Source organism: Sus scrofa, chromosome 18 (genome assembly GCF_054392235.1).
Source record: "Sus scrofa isolate SSC_HxYL_T2T_F1_AM1 chromosome 18, Sscrofa_HxYL_maternal_Yorkshire_Landrace_v2.0, whole genome shotgun sequence".
Taxonomy (NCBI): Eukaryota; Metazoa; Chordata; class Mammalia; order Artiodactyla; family Suidae; genus Sus; species Sus scrofa.
The window spans coordinates 36980562-37001552 of NC_139400.1; the positions used below are offsets into that span (position 1 = coordinate 36980562).

General features: G+C 37.0%; 2 protein-coding genes across 2 annotated transcripts in view; one reads left to right on the forward strand and one right to left on the reverse strand.

Annotated features, from left to right (window-relative positions):
* Positions 1 to 20991, forward strand: part of LOC146394980 (uncharacterized) — a 480198-nt gene that overhangs the window by 231185 nt on the left and 228022 nt on the right. The window lies entirely within an intron of this gene.
* Positions 361 to 20582, reverse strand: ANKRD7 (ankyrin repeat domain 7). The gene is made up of 8 exons (XM_085006030.1): positions 20370 to 20582; positions 19322 to 19849; positions 12833 to 12947; positions 12493 to 12666; positions 11201 to 11307; positions 10071 to 10208; positions 2231 to 2340; positions 361 to 643 (listed from the first exon to the last, which is right to left on the reverse strand). The coding sequence occupies exons 2-8, from the start codon at positions 19549 to 19551 to the stop codon at positions 636 to 638; spliced, it is 882 nt and encodes a 293-aa protein (XP_084862156.1). The 5' UTR covers positions 19552 to 19849; positions 20370 to 20582; the 3' UTR covers positions 361 to 635.

The window sequence follows — 20991 nt, forward strand, 5'->3', positions numbered from 1 at the left end:
GAGGATCCCATATGAGGCAAATAAACTCTTCCAGGAGACGGGTAAAGGAAGAGTCCGCCAAATTGAAAAAAAACTAAAAAAAAAAAAAAAAATGCCAAAAATTTAGCAAATGTTTTATTTAGAGGATAAGACTATGGGTGATGTATTATTTTTTCCTTTGTATAATACTCAAATATTTTGGATATGTATTACTACAGTATGTCTAAAAAATCAAAAAGGCTTTATCAGTGAGAGTCCTTATAAATAAAAGAGAATTTCTATTTATGTAGTAGTATTTATAATTTTTCTTCTCTTTGTAGCTGAAGTTTTATTATCTTTATTTTAATGTTCTGATGCATGCTTAAGACAGAATGTTGCAAATTTTACTTTTACCAATATCTCATTTAATATTTTCTATGCCCTTAAACCAAACACAATTTTTTTGTTGTTGCTTTTTCTTCCCCCAACTGATGGGTCACTATAATAGACATTTGTCTTTTGAAATTTCTTCACATCTTCTAAGGCAAAAATTTTTTCTCCATTTAACAAATTTTTCTTCAATGAGTAGTCAGCAAAAAGCTGTGATAGTTCCCTTAATTGCTCTTTCAAAATAGACTTTTCTAATCCGAGGCAGCAGCAAAGGATTCATAAAGAGATTATAAATCTAGAAAACAAGTAGGCATATTTTTAGTGCCTTGATTAATGCTCAAAGATTTTTACTCTTAAGTATATTTCTTATATTCAATTCCTCATCTACAATACAGTTCTTATTTAGCATTGATACTCTGCATGTGATAGTCATGCTTTAAATAAATACTTAAGTCACTCCCTTTGAATGTGACAGAAATAAATGTTAAGCTTGCCATCTTTTGTAGTATCTTCTGATAATTTTCTTGACCTAGCCTTTCCATTATGCTTTGACACATACAAAGATTAAAATCTCACTACAAACTAGAAGTACATATTGCCAGGGTAAAGTGATTCGGGGTGGATTTAACTGTTTGCTCTCAGGTGATACACATACACAAAAGATACGTAGAAGGAGTGTTTCTATAGGATATACTGCTTTATTTCCCTAAAGAAATGAAGTATAAATCACAGAAATTCTTATAGCTGTGCAGACATTAGGAGAGGAAGAGGAAGATACAAAGATATAGATCAAGAGTCCAAAAAAACCAAAATGTCATGAAAGATTGTGTAAGATTAAGTTTGCATAAGGGGAATGTAGGGAAATTCTCTCTTAAATTTACTCACCTAGAGTCAATAGGGCCAAGCATTGTTCTAAGTGTCATAACTATACACATGAGTGGGTGGAGAGTGTCTGAATAGTTGTGATGTTTGCATGATCACCTATTATCAGGCCCACTCTCTGCCTTATATTTTCTTTTTTACACTATAGGTGAAGGGTAGTATGGGACTCTGGTTGCTGGTATATATAGAAAATAAATGTATGAATTTTTATTTCACCCAAATTTTTTTAAATGCCAGTGTAAGATATAGTCACATGATGAATAAAAAGCTATTTTGCAGACCTAATAACTGTATTTTTTAAAATAAGCACAAAAATTATTTTAATGGATTAATGATATTCTCAATCCTTCCCAAGTACTGTTACTTAATTTTAAGTTTTATGCAATGGGATTAGGTACCTATTATATTGACTATTAAATGTACTTATGTGAACTACTTTTAGAATAACATAAAAAACATAATAGTTTTATATCCTTGAAAATCTCTCTATATATGCAAAAATTGTTTTTATGGAGTTCCCATTGTGGCTCAGTGGGTTAAAAATCTGCCATTGCCATGATTTTTAAAGTCCAGCATTGTCTCTGTGAGGATCCCTGGCATTGCTGCAAGCTGCGGCATAGGTCACAGATGCAGCCTGGATCTGGTGATGCCATGCCTGCGGCATAGACCACAGCTGCAGCTCTGATTCAACCCCTGGCCCAGGAACTTCCATATGTCACAGGTGTGGCCATAAAAACAAACACAGATTTTTTTTGTAACTAGTCAAGAAACCGAATGAAAATGTTTTAATGATTCAATATATCTTTATATTACATTGTCACTCAACAATGTCAATATTTTAATCACCAGTAGTGTTAAGGACAGTGCTTAAAAATATTTAGCATGTCAAAATAGGAGAAAATTTCCAGTTTAGATATTACTTGCAAAAGCTGTATCCATTCCTAAAAATCAATTAAAAAAAAAACAAGAGAAACTACCTGTTCATTTTCTATCTTCTTACCTTCCTCCAGTTCTTCTGTATTAAATATAGTGTCCAAAATTGTGTCCACTGAGGTGGATATCTGTTTAACTTGCTTTTCCTCTTCATAATTAGCAATTAATTGATGGTATCTATCCATAGAGAAAATATATGTGAATTCCAGCATTCATAGTCAGTTAAATTCATAATATATAATTATCAAGTGAAAACCATAGACATTAGCTAATGCTTTCCCAAGTATTTCATACACTCACTGCTGTCCTCAAGCCTCCTCTCAATCCAACTCCATCAACAGACACCATTTTTATTTCATGTACTCCCATTCTCTGGCACTTCTTCTCTTCCTGCTACCACCAAAAAGCCACTAAGAAGGTAGAAAAAGTGGCTTTAGGTTATACTTGATATATAAATTTCTAAGGCTTCCATAATAAAATACCACAAATTGGGCGGCTTAACTGAAATTTATTTTTTATTTTTTGCAATTCTGGAAGGTAGAAGTCCAAGATCAAGGTGCCAGCACTTGGTTTCCTATGAGGTTTCCTAAAAAAGGAATCCATCTGGCTTCTCTACTTGGCTAGCAGGTGACTGTCCTCTTGCTGCTTCTTCACATAAATTGACCCTCTGGGCAAGACCACCCTGGAGGTGTTTCTTCATGTCCTAATTTCCTCTTCTTATAAGGACACCAGTCAAAGTGGATTAGGGCCCATCCTAATGCACAGTCATTTTAACTCTTTAAAGACCTTTTCTCCAAATACAATTATCCAAATTCTGTGGTAGAGGGAGGTAGGACTTTAACGAATTGGGAAGAACACAATTCAGTTCCTAATACTTGGGCTTAACAGTAAATGGATAAAGTAAGGACAATTAGGCCAGTCTGAGACTGAAACCTTTTCTCTATATCTGAAAAGAGCCCCAGTCTAGCCACTAATTAATAGGCATGTGATTTCAGAATTTCAGTGAAAGGAACGAAGAAATGTATGAGTTAAAGCGAACTAAAATAAATATTGGAATATAATCCCGTCATTTGAGAGAGTTTCACTTATTTTTTAAAAAGCTAGGTTTATGGAGTTCCCGTCGTGGCTCAGTGGTTAACAAATCTGACTAGGAACCACGAGGTTGAGGGTTCAATCCCTGGCCTTGCTCAGTGGGTTAAGGATCCTGCGTTGCCATGAGCTGTGGTGTAGGTTGCAGACGCGGCTCGAATCCTGAGTGGCTGTGGCTCTGGTGTAGGCCGGTGGCTACAGCTCCGATTCGACCCCTAGCCTGGGAACCTCCATATGCCACGGGAGCGGCCCAAAAAAATGGTAAAAAGACAAAAAAAAGAAAAAGTAAAAAACAAACAAACAAAAACTAGGTTTATGAGAAACGTATTCTATGTTTCCACTCTTACTATGTTTCCCTATGTACCAGGAAAGAGAGCTAACAAATGGTACCAACAGCAGAGGCTGAATACTAAATATGGTAGATAGGCAATAGCAACAGGCAACATAAGTCACAATTACAGAAAGCTTAGTGTCATTACAAAAGAGGGAAGAAAAAAAAAACAGGAAATTAGATTACAGCTTAGATTTATTTGCAATTTTTATTAAATGCAATTAGTTCCCACATTTTAAAGGTAATTGCTAGTCAATTGCCTTTTATTTTTACCTTTTTGCATTTTACCTCTTTGAAAAATAAAAGTAATATACTGCTCTTAGAATTTTCAACATTGAAAATATTAAAGTAATATTGAGATAAAAATTCCATGGTCATTTATGTATTCTTAAATTAGTAATGGAGTAAACTACAAAAAAAAAAAAAAAAAAGCACTAAAAACCCCTTGGGGAATATGAAAGATGACTGAAATTTCCTGCTTATCTACCTACCCAATAATAGCTTAACAACATATACAGATGTAAACAGGTTACTTAGATATACAAGTACTATTTAAAGAACAATGGATAGATATATTAGTGTACAGATATATGTTTCCTAGTTTCATATATGCAAACTTTTTTTTGTTTTTTTTGGGGGGGGTTTTAGCTGCACTTGCAGCATGTGGAAGTTTCCAGGCCATGCTACAGTGGCAGCCTGCACCACAGCTGTGGCAATACTGGGTCCTTAACCCTCTGTGCCATGGGAACTTCCATATATCTAAACTTTTTATGTGATAAATAAATAGGGAGAGCTATTATAAAGCAAATAATCCTTTTTATGCTGTAGGTATTCACCAGTAATTTATCTATTTCATTTAAACTTTTAAACATATGGTTTGCTTAAACTAAGGTAAAGCAAGGTACAAATGTCCAATATTGCAAAGAAAGAGATATTGTATTCAATTATGATTCACATATTTAATAGATTATGAGTTCCTTAGTTTTGAAAGTTCAATTAAATTAACTTTTAACCTAAACATCTGAATGTGTATGTGAAAATTATCTTACTTTCTCTCTCTCTGTGATTTTCATATGAAGTTAATGATTAAAAGGTGAATAAAATAGGTAGGGGAAGAATAAGAAAACAACAAACTAGAAATATACCTATGCATAATTTAAAATTGCCCTTAAAATTATAAAGAAAATATAATATTTTATATGTTGTTTAAATTCACTAGCTATAAAATACTTTCTGTTCATTGCATCTTATTTCTCATTAATTATTAAAACCAGAAAATCATGTTCATCATGAAAAGTTTTATCTTTGGGGTATGAGAATATACTGAAGAATTCTGGGAGATTATGCTTAGGTGCAGCAGGTTAGGCATCTTACCAACTGTAATTAGCTAACAATAATATTAAAATTAATAAAATCTTTACTAATGTGTAAAAACAATGAAAGAGAACTTATGCAAATTAATCATCTTTGCCCAACAATTTTGCACATGTGTTTATTTTCTTTACTGAAGTGTAATTGATGCACAATACTATATAAGTTTCAGGTGTACAACATACTGATTCACAATTTTTAATGATCATACTCCATTTACAGTTGTTGTAAAATATTGGCTATATCCCCTCTGCTGTACAATCTATCCTTATAGTTTGTTAATTAATTAATTAATTTAGGGCCACACCTGCAGCATATAGAAGTTTCCTGGCTAGGGGTCAGACTGGAGCTGTAGCTGCTGGCCTACATCACAGCCACAGCAATGTGGGATCTGAGCCATGTCTCTGACCTATACCAGAGCTCACAGCAATGCTGGATCCTTAACCCACTGAGCAAGGACACGGATCAAACCCACATCCTCATGGATACTAGTAGGGCTCATTGCCACTGAGCCACAATGGGAGCTTCCATTATAGTTTATTTTATACAGAGTAGTTTATATCTCTTAATCCTCTACCCCTGTATTGTGTATATACTCTTCCTTCTCCCCATTGTTAACCACTAGTTTTTTCTCTATGCCTATGAGTATGTTTCTTTTATGTAATATTCACTAGCTTATTTTATTTATAAATTCTACAAATGAGTGATATCATACTGTATTTGTCTCTCTCTTACTTACTTCACTAAACATAATATCTTCTGAATCTATCCATGATGTTGAGAATGGCAAAATTTCATTCATTTTTATGGCTCAGTAGTATTTGATTGTGTATGTATACTACTTCTTTATCCATTCTTCTGTTGATGGACACCTAAGTTTCTTCCATATCTTAGAAATTGTAAATAATGCTTATATGAACATAGAGGTGCATGTATCTTTTTGAATAAGTGTTTTGTTTTTCTCCAATATATATCCATGAGTGGAATTGCTGGGTCATAGAGAAGTTATAGTTTTAGTATTTTTGATAAACCACCATACTGTTTTCCATGGTGCCTGTACCAATTTACATTCCCATCAACACTGTATGAGGGTTCCCTTTTCTCCATATCCTTGTCAACATTTGTTATTTGCTGTCTTTCTGATGATAGCCATTCTGACTGGTGTGAGATGATAACTCATTGCGGTTTTTTTCATTTTCATTTCTAAGTAGTTTTTATTTCCTCTTTCATTTCTGCAGTAATCCATTAGTTGTTTAGTAGCATATTGTTTAGCCTACATACGTTTGTGTTTTTTTGCAATTTTTTTTTTTTTTTGGTAGTTGATTTCTAGTACTTATTGCACTGTGGTAAGAAAAGATGTTTGATATGATGTCAATTTTCCTAAATTTTACTGAGGCTTGTTTTGTGGCCTAGCATATGATCTATTCTGGAGAATGTTTCATACGCACTTGAAAATAATGTGTATTCTAGTGCTTTTGAATGGAATGTTCTCCATATATATATATATCTATTAAGTAGATCAGGTCTAATGTGTCATTTAAAGCTGTGTTTCCTTACTGATTTTCTTTCTGAATTATCTGTCCATCAAAGTAAGTGGGGTGTTAAAGTATTCTACTATTATTGTTTTACTGTCTGTTCTCCCTTATATCATTAATATTTGCTTTATGTATTTAGATGCTCCTATGTTGTGTGCACATATATTTATAATTATTATATCTTATTTTTGGATTGATCCCTTGATTATTATATAATGTCCTCCTTTGTTTCTTATAATGGTCTTTTTTTTTAAAGCATTGCTACCCAGCTTTCTTTTGACTTACATTTGCTCATATCTTCATTTCAAATGCATTTTATTTATTTATTTGTTTATTTTTTTCTCTTTTTGTCTTTATAGGGCCACACTGGCAGCATATGGAGGTTCCCAGGCTAGGGATCTAATCGGAGCTGTACCTGCTGGCCACAACCACAGCAACACCAGAGCCGAACCACATCTGCAACCTACACCATAGCTCATGGCAATGCCAAATCCTTAACCCACTGAGCGAGGCCAGGGATTGAACCTGCAACCTCATGGTCCCCAGTCGGATTCATTTCTGCTGCACCATGACAGGAACTCCCAAATGCGTTTTAACAACCCTGCATTTTTACTCTCCTTCCTTCATGACTACTGTTTTTCAGTCATATTTTATATCCAATTGTTTTGTATATCCTTTAACAGCTTATCGTGGATGTAGGAGAGTTACTGCTTTTGTCTTTTAACCTTCCTACTAGCTTTGTGCATGGATGATTTCCTAATTTTTTTGGACATTTACCTTTACTGATGGCAACTTTTTCCTTTCATAATTTTCATGTTTCTAGTTGTGATCTTTTCTTTTTTGTTTAGAGAAGTTCCTTTAACAATTCTTGTAAAACTGTTTTGATGGTACTGAACTCTTTTAGTTTTGGTTTGTAAAATTTTTTACCTCTCCATCAAATCTGAATCAGAGCCTTGCTGTGTAGAGTATACTTGGTGGTAGGTTTTTACCTTTCATCACTTTAAATATATCATGCCACTCCCTTCTGGCCTGCAGAGTCTCTGCTGTAAAGTCAGCTGATAGCCTCGTGGGAGTTCCTTTGTATGTAACTTTATTTTCCTTTGCTGTTTTAATGTTGTCTCTTTATCTTTAATTTTTGACACTTTGATTACAGTATGTCTTGGAATGTTCCCCTTTTGGTTAATCCTGAGACTCTCTGCCTTTCCTGAACTTGAATGTCTTTTTTCTTCCCTAGCTTAGGGAAGTTTTCAATTATTATATCTCCAAATATGTTCTCAGCCCCTTTCTCTCTTCTCCTTCTAATGCATATATTAGTGTGCTTGATATTGTTAAACTGTCATTTCTTTTCATTCTTTTTTATTTTTTCCGTTCAGTGTCACTACTCTGTCTTCCAGCTCACTGATCCATTCCTCTGTATTATTTAGTCTATTGAATTTTTCACTTCAGTCATTGTATTCTTCCATTCTGTTTGGTTTTTCTTTATATTTTCAAAATCCTTATTAAAAACTTCTAACTTCTCAGTCTGTGCATCTGTTCATCTCCTGAGTTCTTTGATCGTCTTTTCAATCACTATGCTGAACCCTCTCTTGGGTAGGTCACTTAGTTCTTCTTCTAGAGTTTTATCCTGTTCCTTCATTTGGAACGTATTCCTCTTTTATCTCATTTTGCCTAACTCACTGCTTTTATTTTTATGTATTGATATGTTGGTTACATTTCCTTGGATAAGTGGTCTTTTGTAGATGTACTATGTGTCCTAGCAGTGCATTCCCTCTTGACCCTAGAGCTATGTGATCTAGGGGTTCCCTAGGTATGAGCTGCATGGGTCCTTCTACTGTGGCAGGCTGATTACTACCCATTATCTTGTAGGCTTGGTTGGTGCCTGGTCTGGTTAGTTAACAGGGCCTGCCTATATGGGTTCTGCCAGCCATTGGTTGGCAGGGCTGGGTTCTGATGTGGTTGACTATAGAACCCTGGGGGACCCTATTGTTAGTGGGCAGAGTTAAGGTCCAGGAGATTGGAGGTCTGTTGCATGCCCACTGGTGGGTGCAGCCACGTCCTGAGGAGAGTGCCCACCTACTAGTGGGCAGAACTGAATCCTGGGGGTCTGATTACAAGGCCCAGGAGTCCCAGAACTGGTGTCAAATTACTGGTGGGTAGGGCCACTTCCTGACACAGTTGGCTGCAGGGTCAGAGTATCTTCAAGCTTGTGTTAGCCTGCTGGTAGGCGGGGCCAGGGCTCAGGTGGTCCCAGAGAAAGATCTGGATTGCTTGTGGAGAGACCAGATTTCTGGCTGCAGAGCTGTGGTAGTCTTGTGGCTGCTGTCTGACTGCTGGTAGGTGAGTTTGATCCCAAGGCTAGAGCATGCTTGCTGGTGGGTGGGGCCAGGTCCACCAGCTGTGGGCCTGCAGTTGTCTTGTGGCTGGTGTCTACCCACTGGTAGGTGGCCCTGGGTCCAAGAATCTCTGGCTGGGAGACCCTGGGGCTAGAGTTGCCTCTTGTCTCTCCTGAAGATTCTCCAAGAACATCAAGTAGGTATGACCCAGGCTCCTTTCAAATTACTTCTTCTTCACTGAGGTCTGGAGAGTGTGAGTTTTTTTGTGCACCCTTTAAAAATGAAGTCTCTGTGAGTTCCTGTCATGGCTCAGCAGTAACAAAACTGACTAGTATCCATGAGGACATAGGTTTGATCCCTGGCCTTGCTCAGTGGGTTAAGGATCTGGCGTTGCCATGAGCTGTGGTGTAGGTTGCAGGCGAGGCTTAAATCTGATGTGGCTGTGGCTGTGGCATAGGCCAGCAGCTATGGCTCCAATTCAACCCCTGGTTTGGGAATTTCCATGTGCCGTGGGTGCAGTCCTAAAATCAATAAAATAAAAGTGAAGTCTCTATTCCCTCAGCTCTCTGGGACTCCTGAAAATAATCCCTGCTGGACCTTAGAGCAAATGCTCTTTCAGCTTGTCTTCCCAGCACAGGATTGCCAGGCTGGGAAGCCAGATGTGGGACTCAAATCCCTCACTCCTTTGGGAGAATCTTGCAATTGTTATTATACTCTCATTTTGATCACCCATCTGGGAGTATAGGACTTGACTGCATTGCAACTTTGCCCCTCCTGCCCATCTTATGCTTCCTTCATTATATCTTTCATTGTAGAAGGTCTTTTTTGGTAGGCTCCCATCTTTTTTACCAGTGGTCGTTTTACAAATAGTTGTAATTTTGGTGTGCCTGTGAGAGGGGGTGAGCTCGGTGTTTTTCTACTGTCATCATTGCCAATCTCCTCTATTGCCAAATGTTTTATTAATGGCTATATCATTATTTGCTGAAATCCCTGTCCTGGCATACTTCAAATTCAGAAGTATGAATACCACTGGGCATGCCACTGGGTATTAATCTGTAGACTCTGCCTACCTATAGTTCTTATATTGATTAAGCCCTACAAATAGGGGAAATCAAGCATTCCCGGATCCATGGGTCCACAGTTCATCATGCGCTTATGCCTATTGTATGCTTTGTACTTTAGGGCTCATGTTTCTTTCCTTATTCTGAAATTACACACAATGTAAAAAAGATATGCTATATCACTTACATAGTAAAACCATTGAAAGAAGCATATTCCTCAGCTGTAAATCCATAAATATCTTGGCAAGATAGGTCCACTTCTTGCTGAAGAAGTAGGCTGATTAAACTTGTTGGTTCATTACTGAGAGCAATCATAAGGGCTGTTCTGGAGTGAGAGGTGTAAATAAATGTCCATTTGTGAATCGTAACCATGTCTTGTACTTTTAAAAAAACTTAGTCTTTTAAATTTACTGCTCAAATGCAGGTTCGGGACAAGAGAGAAAGAATGTAAAACATGGGGCAGATCTACTCAAAAAGGTGTGCCAATCTAGATCATATCATGGAGTGTAAAGGAAGGAGTCCCTAGGAAGCAGCTAGCTCAGTGGTTTTCAATCTTTATTCCTGGGAACCCTGGTATTGTCCAGGATATGTCTCAAAAATTCTATATAGGGGTGTGTCTGAGACGCTAGGTTACCTATCCCCATTTAACCACAGCATCTGGGATTTAGAGACTGAGTTTCTGTGTAAGATTTTAATGTTATAAAAATAGTAGTAATAACAATGAACCGGAGTTCCCGTTGTGGCGCAGTGGTTAACGAATCCGACTAGGAACCATGAGGTTGCGGGTTCGGTCCCTGCCCTTGCTCAGTGGGTTAACGATCCGGCGTTGCCGTGAGCTGTGGTGTAGGTTGCAGACGCGGCTCGGATCCCGCGTTGCTGTGGCTCTGGCGTAGGCCGGTGGCTACAGCTCCGATTGGACCCCTAGCCTGGGAACCTCCATATGCCGTGGAAGCAGCCCAAGAAATGGCAAAAAGACAAAAAAAAAAAAAAAAAAAAAAAAAAAAAAACAATGAACCATTCTGGCCCAACTGTCTGATATTACAGATAGAAAAATAGATCTAGGGAATCTGATAATTTGTCCAAAATTATATGGCCAAATCTTTTCAATATCAAATATTTATATTATATATGTATGTGTGTGTATATCTATATCATTTATGTTTATGTTTATTAGATGGCTTAGTTCAAAATTTAAGCAAGAGCAGCTTGGAGTATTTAATGAGCTCCTAGCATTTAACATATGTGTGTGCATGTGTGTATATATGTATTCCTATTAGATAACTGTAGCTATGTGCACTTATTTAGCATTAATCATACCTCTGATTTTTATCTGAAGCATTCACATCTGCCCCACTCTTCAGAAGAAATTTTACCATTTCCACATTATTTTCAGTAACGGCAAGTAAAAATGGAGTATACCCATCCTGGAAAAGTTTTTTAAAAACAATTATTTAAAATACTGTACCAACATTACATGCCTTTTAGCTTTAAGTTCAATTTAAAAAATAAGTATATCGATAAGAAACCTCTGAATATGCACCTTAATTTTTGAAATGTTTTGTTACATAACAAAACATGACTTCAAAGATCAAGAAAATAAATTGGAGTTGGCTAGTCAAAAAATAAAATTAAAGTTTCTGCTTAGGCTTAATTCATATTGTGGGCAAGCGCAGCCTGGAGCATTGAAGTAATGAGCACTTAGCACTTAACATAAATATTGCAAACCATCAATTCACATGTCATAATATTGTTACAATTGGGTTTCCTAGGGTTTCATTTAAATTTCCAAGGCTGACACTTATTTTGGCCTGTCATGTAGATAAATTATCAGTGAACCAAAGTGTTAGAAAGCTTAAAAATATACTCATCAGTTATCTATCATGTCTTAATAAGAGACACGGATTACTTTTAGTATGACAAATGATTTTCTAATTCAACTCTATTCTTGTAATTATTCATGAGTATATAAATAAAATAGAAAAAGACATAGTCTTTATGACTTTTTAATCAGTGTTCGTTTATAGGGAAATCAAATATTCTCATTTGATGTAGGCCTTTGAACAGTTATAATTGTGAAATATGATATTGCATTGGAGATCAGGTTTGTAATTTGAAATGAAATGGAGAAGGATTTTTTTAAAAGAAAAACCTTATCAGTATTTGATAGTCTCATTCTCCTTTTCCTTCTCCCTAATTTCAGGTTGTAAAATTCATGCTTTATATAGCATATATCTCAACAGATATAATTTATCTGCAATGCATACCTTCTTTCACTGTTTTATAAAACATAATGTATTGTTTTTAATAGAATACCACCTTATTTTTTTTGTTTTTGTTTGTCTGTTTGTTTGGTCTTTTTGCCTTTTCTAGGACCGCTCCCACAGCATATGGAGGTTCCCAGACTAGGGGTCTATTCGGAGCTATAGCCACTGGCCTACACCAGAGCCACAGCAATGCAGGATCCGAGCTGCGTTTGCAACCTACACCACAGCTCATGGCAACGCGGGATCCTTAACCCATTGAGCAAGGGCAGGGATAGAACCAGCAGCCTCATGGTTCCTAGTCGGATTTGTTAACCACTGTGCCACGACAGGAACTCTGAATACCACCTTATTTTGAGCTTCAAGATTAGCTTTGTGTTCAAGCAGTTTTTTAGCTAATGAGACTCTTTGATGAGAGGCAGCATAATGAAGAGCAGTATTTCCATTTAAATCCACCAGGTTTGGGTCTGCACCATGTTCTAGAAGAATAGCAGCACAACTCTCCTTGTCACACTGTATTGCCTGTCAATACAAAAAGAATAGATGGGTAATCAATTTATTACTTAGGATCTGATGTAATAAATGAATGTTCAATACTATATTTTAAATATTAGCTATAAAAAATGTTAACTATTAACTAGGAGAAGCACTCAAACACAATACAATTGAAAAGGAAAAATTAGCACACCTTAGTCAATGGAGATCTACTTTCTCCATCCAGAATGTTTTCTTTGCATTTTTTCTCAAGTAAGAGAGATGCAATATTTGAATATCCATTAGCACAAGCCAGGTGCAAAGGTGTTCTGTAACAATATAATGAAACACAAAGTTAGAGATGTCTTACTTTGAGAAGTTACCTGCTATGCCCAAGAACCCGCCAGGTCATATATCTGTACTAGAACAAAAATGATTACTCAGTCCTCATGGTCTAGATGAAATATCCCTCAAAATGTCCCTCAAAATAAGAATTGCCGTGATTCCATCCTTACCAAACAAATTTCTGATAACTAATTTGGTTTCTCAGAAATCCCTAAAATAAGAAAATCACTGATTACCTTTTTATTAACATCCATAATTTGGCTTAAATGTAAACTTTCTTATGTAATAGGAAGTTTCTCTAGTCTCCAACCCAAACATGTAAGGCCAAATGGCTTTAAACTGACCTAAAATAATTCCTTGTGGTAACATAGTAAATCCTGACAAACACTGATCCATCTCTTTCACTCACTATGTATATATATGTATAACTAAAAAATTCAGTTTCAAGGAATTTAGTTGGCCTGTACTCAGTCTTTAGATCTACCTCTCTCCAACTCCAGTTCTTTTTTTTTTTTTCATTAATTAAAACAAACACCAAAAAGTAAAAACAAAACCAATTTCTCTTTCTCTGAAAGTAAATTGCATTTGGGGAATTCCCAGTAGGTCTCTCCAAAGTGGCGGCTACACACCTGCTGAGTATTTCACTCTTCCAATTGAAATCTGAACCCTACTTGATGATTAAACTTATAAAAAAATCTCAGAGCCCATCTGTATGCCACAAGGAACTCAGGAGATCATCCATAAATTCAATAAAATAAAATAGTTATGAAAACTTCAGCTTTCTGAGGAAGTATTGAGCAATGTAGTCCTACAGTCATTTTCACAAAATCTGAAAACAAGACTAAACTATTTTGAGCAAACACAAGGAAACATAGCAAAGTTTACAATAACACTCAACCTTCAAGAAGGTCTTATAAAGACTTTTACTCAGAATATTTGGCATCCTTTTAAATGAAAAACCCTGGTTTAAAAAGACAAAATGCCTTAAGAATATATAGATATAATATTTGCCTCCATTTCATTTTAAGCTTTAGGTTTAATTGTTCTTTTTTTTAATTGTAATCAATTGTTATTTCTCCAATACATCTTTTTTCTGCTGTACAACATGGTGACCCAGTTACTCATACATGTATACATTCTTTTTTCTCACATTATCATGCTCCATCATAAGTGACTAGACATAGTTCCCAGTGCTACACAGCAGGATCTCATTGCTAATCCTTTCCTGTTCTTAATTCCAGAGCTCACAATTAGAATATGCAGCAAATAATGTTATTGTTATAGCCATTAACCAAATATGTATACATAAAATGTAAACGCTTCCACACCGATATGTTTTTTCATGTAAAAAACAAAAAACATTTTATTCTTTTGAGATAGTTGAATGCAAAATGTATATTTATAAAAATCTTAGAGAAATGTTTTAAAACCAAGAATACTATTCCATTTCTCAAAAATCCATTAACTTTTATAAAGGTATCATCTTCCCAATTGAAGACTTTATATTGTTACTTTATAACTCACAGTATTTCTCTTATTAAATCCCCGTGAAGCCTGTTGGTGCTTTCTAGGGTTTTAGGCGTGCTGGTGTCCTACTGTTTCATTCAAGTTCTGTTTTTTTCCCAGTCTCTCACTCTCTCATATGTCAGTGAAAAAATTGTCATCAGAGGTAGTTGGACAGGGGAAGTAATTGTCAGATCCCAGAAATCGCTAATTGAACTTTAGCCAAAGGTGTGACTCAAATAGATATGAAGAGTCATTACTCTGGAAACTGAAATGAGAAGTGTCATCCACCACACTGGGTGTAGGACCAGAACACAGCTGCAGTCTTCAATTAGGTCTCATCGTGAGAATCAACTGACTTGGAATCTTGATAACTTAGAATTCAGGGTGAATGGAGAAGTAACCAAGGAAGGTACCTCATACTAGATCATTACATTATTTTCAACACAAGGGCGGGCAGTTTAGATCTAATCTGGGTTTGAGTGGTGTGACTCTTCATTTGGAACTGAGCCTTCACCTGTCATGCTATCTGAGGGACTTTCTATTAAAAACCATAAAAGCAATTTAATTTTGTTTCTGGGAAAGAAATATTTTTAACCTTCTAGGCACAGTACTCTTGAAATAAAAATGTCAGTAAAAGCCAAATAAGCAAAGCACATTAACAGGGAGCTACTCCAGTTTAATAAGAAGTGTCTGCCACAGTTCTTTGTATATCCTGGTTTAAAAAACACTAATCTAGTCATAATTCTGATTTGAGAGAGGAGATTTAGGATCAAGGTCATACAAATGCAGAGCTGTTCCTCAAATGCAGATTTTTTTCCCAAAACAATGGTCTTCCCAGTAGACCACTATGGCCTTCAGAACAACCTGCTCATTAACTGTCATGGCGTTTCTCTCATTCTCTCCTAACCAGAAATTTCCACTTTTAGCGTCATTATTTTTACCTGAATATATATTTAGAATACTATTTCCATAAGGCCATTGTTAAATATGTACGTTCACTTACATCAGAAACCTTTAGCACGATGCTTCTAAAATACATGCAACATTCTATAAAACCCTATAGTTCACCTTTTAAAAAATTTCAAGCAATACAAAGAAGAGTTCTCCCACAACCATTCAAACTCTACCTACTCTCCCCTTCCCAAATCGCATCTCCTCTCAAAAATAGTGATTTTAGGTTTACTATGTATCCTTTCAGATTTTATCCCATTCTCAATCTTTCTACACACACACATACACACATACACAAATATTCAAATAGAATGTACAGTTTGATATTTTTAATGTAGTTTCATTGAGGTATATTTAATATATAGAAATTTAGATGTACAATTTTATGAGTTTTGGTCAATACATAGTCATATAACCACCAAGATAAACAGGACAGAGAACATTTCCATCACTCTAAAATTTCCCTCATGCCCCTTTATAATCAACCCCCTTCTTCCAACCCCCATCTAAAAACCCTTGTTTACCAGTTGGCTTTCTGTGGCTATGCTTTTGCCTTTCTAGAATTTCATATAAAAGGATCCATTTGATATATAGTCTTTCATATCTGGTTTCTTTAACTTAGCATGACACTTTCAAGAGTCATTCATGTTCTGATTGTATCAATAGTTCATTAATTAGTAAAAGACATCCTTTTATCAATGAATAGTATCTTTAAATTGTCATATGTCTACAGATGGCCAACAAACACATGAAAAAATGCTCAACATCGCTGATTATAAGAGAAATGCAAATCAAAACTACCATGAGATACCACCTCACACCAGTCAGAATGACCATCATTAATAAATCCACAAATAACAAGTGCTGGAGGGGCTGTGGAGAAAAGGGAACCCTCCTGCACTGCTGGTGGGAATGTAAACTGGTACAGCCACTATGGAGAACAGTTTGGAGATACCTTAGAAATCTATACATAGAATTTCCATATGACCCCGCAATCCCACTCTTGGGCATCTATCCGGACAAAACTCTACTTAAGAGAGACACGTGCACCTGCATGTTCATTGCAGCACTATTCACAATAGCCAGGACATGGAAACAACCCAAATGTCCATCGACAGATGATTGGATTCGGAAGCGGTGGTATATATACACAATGGAATACTACTCAGCCATAAAAAAGAATGACATTTGCAGCATTTGCACCATTTGCAGCAACATGGATGGAACTAGAGACTCTCATACTGAGTGAAATGAGCCAGAAAGACAAAGACAAATACCATATGATATCACTTATAACTGGAATCTAATATCCAGCACAAATGAACATCTCCTCAGAAAAGAAAATCATGGACTTGGAGAAGAGACTTGTGGCTGCCTGATGGGAGGGGGAGGGAGTGGGAGGGATCGGGAGCTTGGGCTTATCAGACACAACTTAGAATAGATTTACAAGGAGATCCTGCTGAGTAGCATTGAGAACTTTGTCTAGATACTCATGTTGCAACAGAACAAAGGGTGGGGAAAAAAATGTAATTGTAATGTATACATGTAAGGATAACCTGACCCCCTTGCTGTACAGTGGGAAAATAAAAAAAAATATAAAAAAATAAATAAATAAATTGTCATATGTCTGTATGTACTCATTCATCAAAAAATATTTATTGAACACTTACTATGGCTAGGCAAGTTTCTCGGTAATGAAGATACAGCAGTAAACAAAACAAACAAAAATATCTATGCTTATGGAATATACATGACTAGCAGAAGAGGTCAACAAAAAAATTAAAAAGTACATTAGATAGTATTAACTGCTAAAGAGAAAAATCAAGCAGGGAAGAGGAACAGAAAATGTCAGCATATAGATGGGGTACAATTGTAAGTAGAATAGCCAGGGAAGCCCTCACTGATAATGTGACAAACACTTGAAGGAAGTGAGAGAGCAAGCTATGTGGCTATCTGGGGGGATGGAGGACAGGAAGAACTCCAGGCAAAGGAACCAGCAAGTCCGAAGGCCCCAAGTGCATGTCTGGTATTTCCATGGAACACTACAAAGGACAGAGTGGCTGGAGATGAGTGAAAGGGAGAATTGTGGGAGGTAATGTCAGAGAGATAACAGGGTGGGGACGAAGGTCATTAGGGAAGGACTTTGGCTTTTACCTCAAATGAGAGAGAACGCCAGTGGAAATTGTTGAGGCAAGGAATGATGTCATTTGTCATACATTTTAGAGGATCATTCTGGCAAATGTATGGAGAATAAACTGAAAAGGATGAAAGACAGATGTCTACCTGGGAGGACACTGCAGTCACTCTGGTTAAGATATGATTGTGGTTTTGACTAGGGTGATAACGATGAAGGTGGCGAGAAATGGGATTTCAGATGTGTGGGACCAGAAACACTTGCTATTTAATCAGATGGAAAATGTGAAAGATTGGAGAAGTCAAGGATGAATCTAGGGGTTCTGGCCTAACAACTGAAATAAAGGATCTGGTATTTATAGAAAGAGAAGAGCAGATCTGAGGAGGAATATGCAGGAGCACAGTATGGGGATGTCTCAGATGCCCAAGCAGTGATGGGATGGAGCCAGTGGATCTCAAAAGCCAACAGTGAAGTTTTCAGGAATTATTTGAGCCAGTTGATATCACATTAGTAGCTTGAAATTAGGGCTTCTCTTCTTTCCACACCCCACCCCAACTCAAGAGCCTGTTATTAAACATTTACAGCCTATTAGATATCTAAGTGATAATATAGGCATTTGTATATGAGTCTAGAGTTCAGGGGGAGGTCTAGCTGAAGATAAAAAGTTTTAAAGCACTGGAATACATACATTTAAAGCCAATTTCTCTTCACTGGGCTAGTGACAGAGAGAGAAAGAGAGAGAGAGGGAATAATTTCAAGGTTTGAGCCCTCAAATATCTCAGCCCTCAGTCAGGAAGATAAGGAAAAATCAGTAAAAGAGCTTGAAAAGAAGTGTCCACAGAAGTAGCAGAAATGCCAGGTAAACCAAGTGTCCTGAAAAACAGTATTTCAAATACTACTGATAGTGTAAGTAAGAGACTTGGCTGACATGCCAGCCAGGTAAGACTGTAACTTGACCAACCTTGTTTTGAGGTTATTCATGACCTTATAAAGGAATTCAAAAGAGTGGTGTAAGATAAAAGTCAGATAAACTAGATAACTCTGCTTTTGTTAGGAGGAGGTAAAACTATCAGCAAGATGATACAAATCCTCTAACCATAGTTTCCAGTTGGCCTATTATGATGAAAGATGATGTTTTTCATACTCTATGACCTAAAAACTCCCCACAAGGTTCTAAGGTAGGCACGTATACTATATATTTTTTCTTATTGATGCCAATGCATAACTCCTTCCTTTCTTAATAGATAAAATTTTGTTTTTTCAGTAAGTGATTGTTGATGAGCTATTTGAAGATCTTCTGCAACTAAAAAAAAATTTTTTTTCATAGAAGATCCACATTAAAAAGTTAATTGTTTTGCTATTCCAAAGTCTTAAAAATCTTAATAACCACTGTTGTGGGAAGTCACCTTTATTCTTTTCCTCTTAGTACATTAGGAATATGGGGAATCTTAGTATCTGGGGACAAAATATACCAAAGGAAAAAAACAAAAAACTGGGCAGTGAAAGGGTGGAGTGTGTGGTGGAAGTTAAGGCAATGGGAGGAGTGGAAGGAATTAACATGGACACAAATGAATTCAAATATCCAGGTGAGCATGTCTAAAACTAAGAAGCTAAAAGTTGGAGGTGTGAACCTCTGCCAGTAGTTACCAGACCCCTGCGCTATGGGAAATGTGGAATGACAACTGGTGGGGCAGCCCAGACAAGTCCTGTTTAGAGAGCTAGTGGCCCCAGCTTCCCCTCCACGCTGCCCTTGGACATTCTGGTCACCTGTGTTCTCTGTCCTGCATGTTCACATCTTGTTTCTTGAGCCGAAGATACTTCATCACCTTCTCTAAATCCCCAACTGCGGCAGCTTGGTGAAGTTTCTTTAAACCCTTATCTCGAAGGTTGTAGCCTGGATATGCGGAGGGACCAATGATGGCCTGGCCTGTGGGTAGGTGGAAGCAGGAACTGTGAGGCTCATCCTTCCTTCTCCATATGTTGAAGAGCTTCTTCATGGCGGCACAGGAAGCAGTCCTTCAGTGGGACCAGGATGTTCCTAGGGCTCCTAACTGCCCCACCTGCTTTTCAGCCTTGGCCCCCTAGCTCACAGGCCCCGTTAGCCAGGCCCTTGCCTAGTGCAGGAGTCAAAGCCGGCCAGAACTTTGCCTAGTGCAGAAGTGGGCCAGAGACCAGAACGCGGAGGGCCGCTGTTTTCAGTTGCCTAGCAACGCCGAGAGCTTCTCTCACCTGGTGGTTGGAAGCCAGCCCGAGGTTTGCCCAGACCCAGATTCTTCGCTCAGGATCTTAGATTAACTGCTAAGCAGAAATTTTGGGTAGAAATTTAGCAACTTTCTTACAATTAACTCCCTTTCCATCAGTGATAGACCTAATGGGTTGAACTCTTGCAAACCAAGATATTACCTTCCTCCTGGCAGAGATGAACCCCCTCCCCTGATCTTTCCTCCAGCCTACCCCCAGCCTCTCACCCACGGCCACATTGTACACCTTACATTTAATAATAACTGAGATCCCTTCATAATCACAATTTCAAACATACTTTTGAACATCACCTCTCTTATTTCAGCTCACTTTCTTCTCATCAAAAAAATCCTTGCAATTCCATGTACCTACAGTCCATTAATTCTGCCACCTTTCACTGACCTTGACCACCCTACTTTGTGTCCTCACTTCCCTACTTAACTAGGTTAATTTCCCTAGTTAATCATTATTATTCCCATGCATATACCTTCAATATGTTTGCCCCCATTCCTTTTCTTACTTGTCTTCCTAAACCACAGAGCTAGTTAAATATGAAACATCCATCTAAACTTACCTTCCCCCAGTCAATGGATATGACTAAAGGAAAATACAAATCCATGCAGTCTTTTCTCATTTCCAGTTCATGAAAACCCATCTGAAGTGGATTGATATACTTCCTAACAATTCTTTGATAGATATATCTCTGATCCATTCACACTCACACTTTCCTTGAACATTTCATGTCTTCTCTCTTTCCAAACTTCCTCTTGGCTGATGACCTAGTTTCCTGATCCATGGAGAAAAGAGAATTAATTAGAAGACAAATTCTATAGGCTACCAGGACATCAATTCACCTACCAAAACCTTGCCAAAAAATATTTTACCTTTTCTCGTGTTTGTATTCATAATAGGTCAATGTTTCTAGCAAAGACCAGTACTTCTCTTATCTACTACCCCACCCTCTGTATTGCTTTAGCAACTCTCTCTCCCCTGCTTTCTCATGTCTTTAGTTCCCTTCTTTGATGACATTATTAATATAAATACATGCTAGTATTTTTCCATCCTAAAAACAAATGAAAAGTAACCACACCTCCCCTTGCAATCTTGCCTCATTTCTCTCTTTTATAGCAAAAAGCCTTAGAATTGTCTATAATCTTGTAATCTCTGTCTGCAGTTTTTCTTCCTTTAATTCCCAT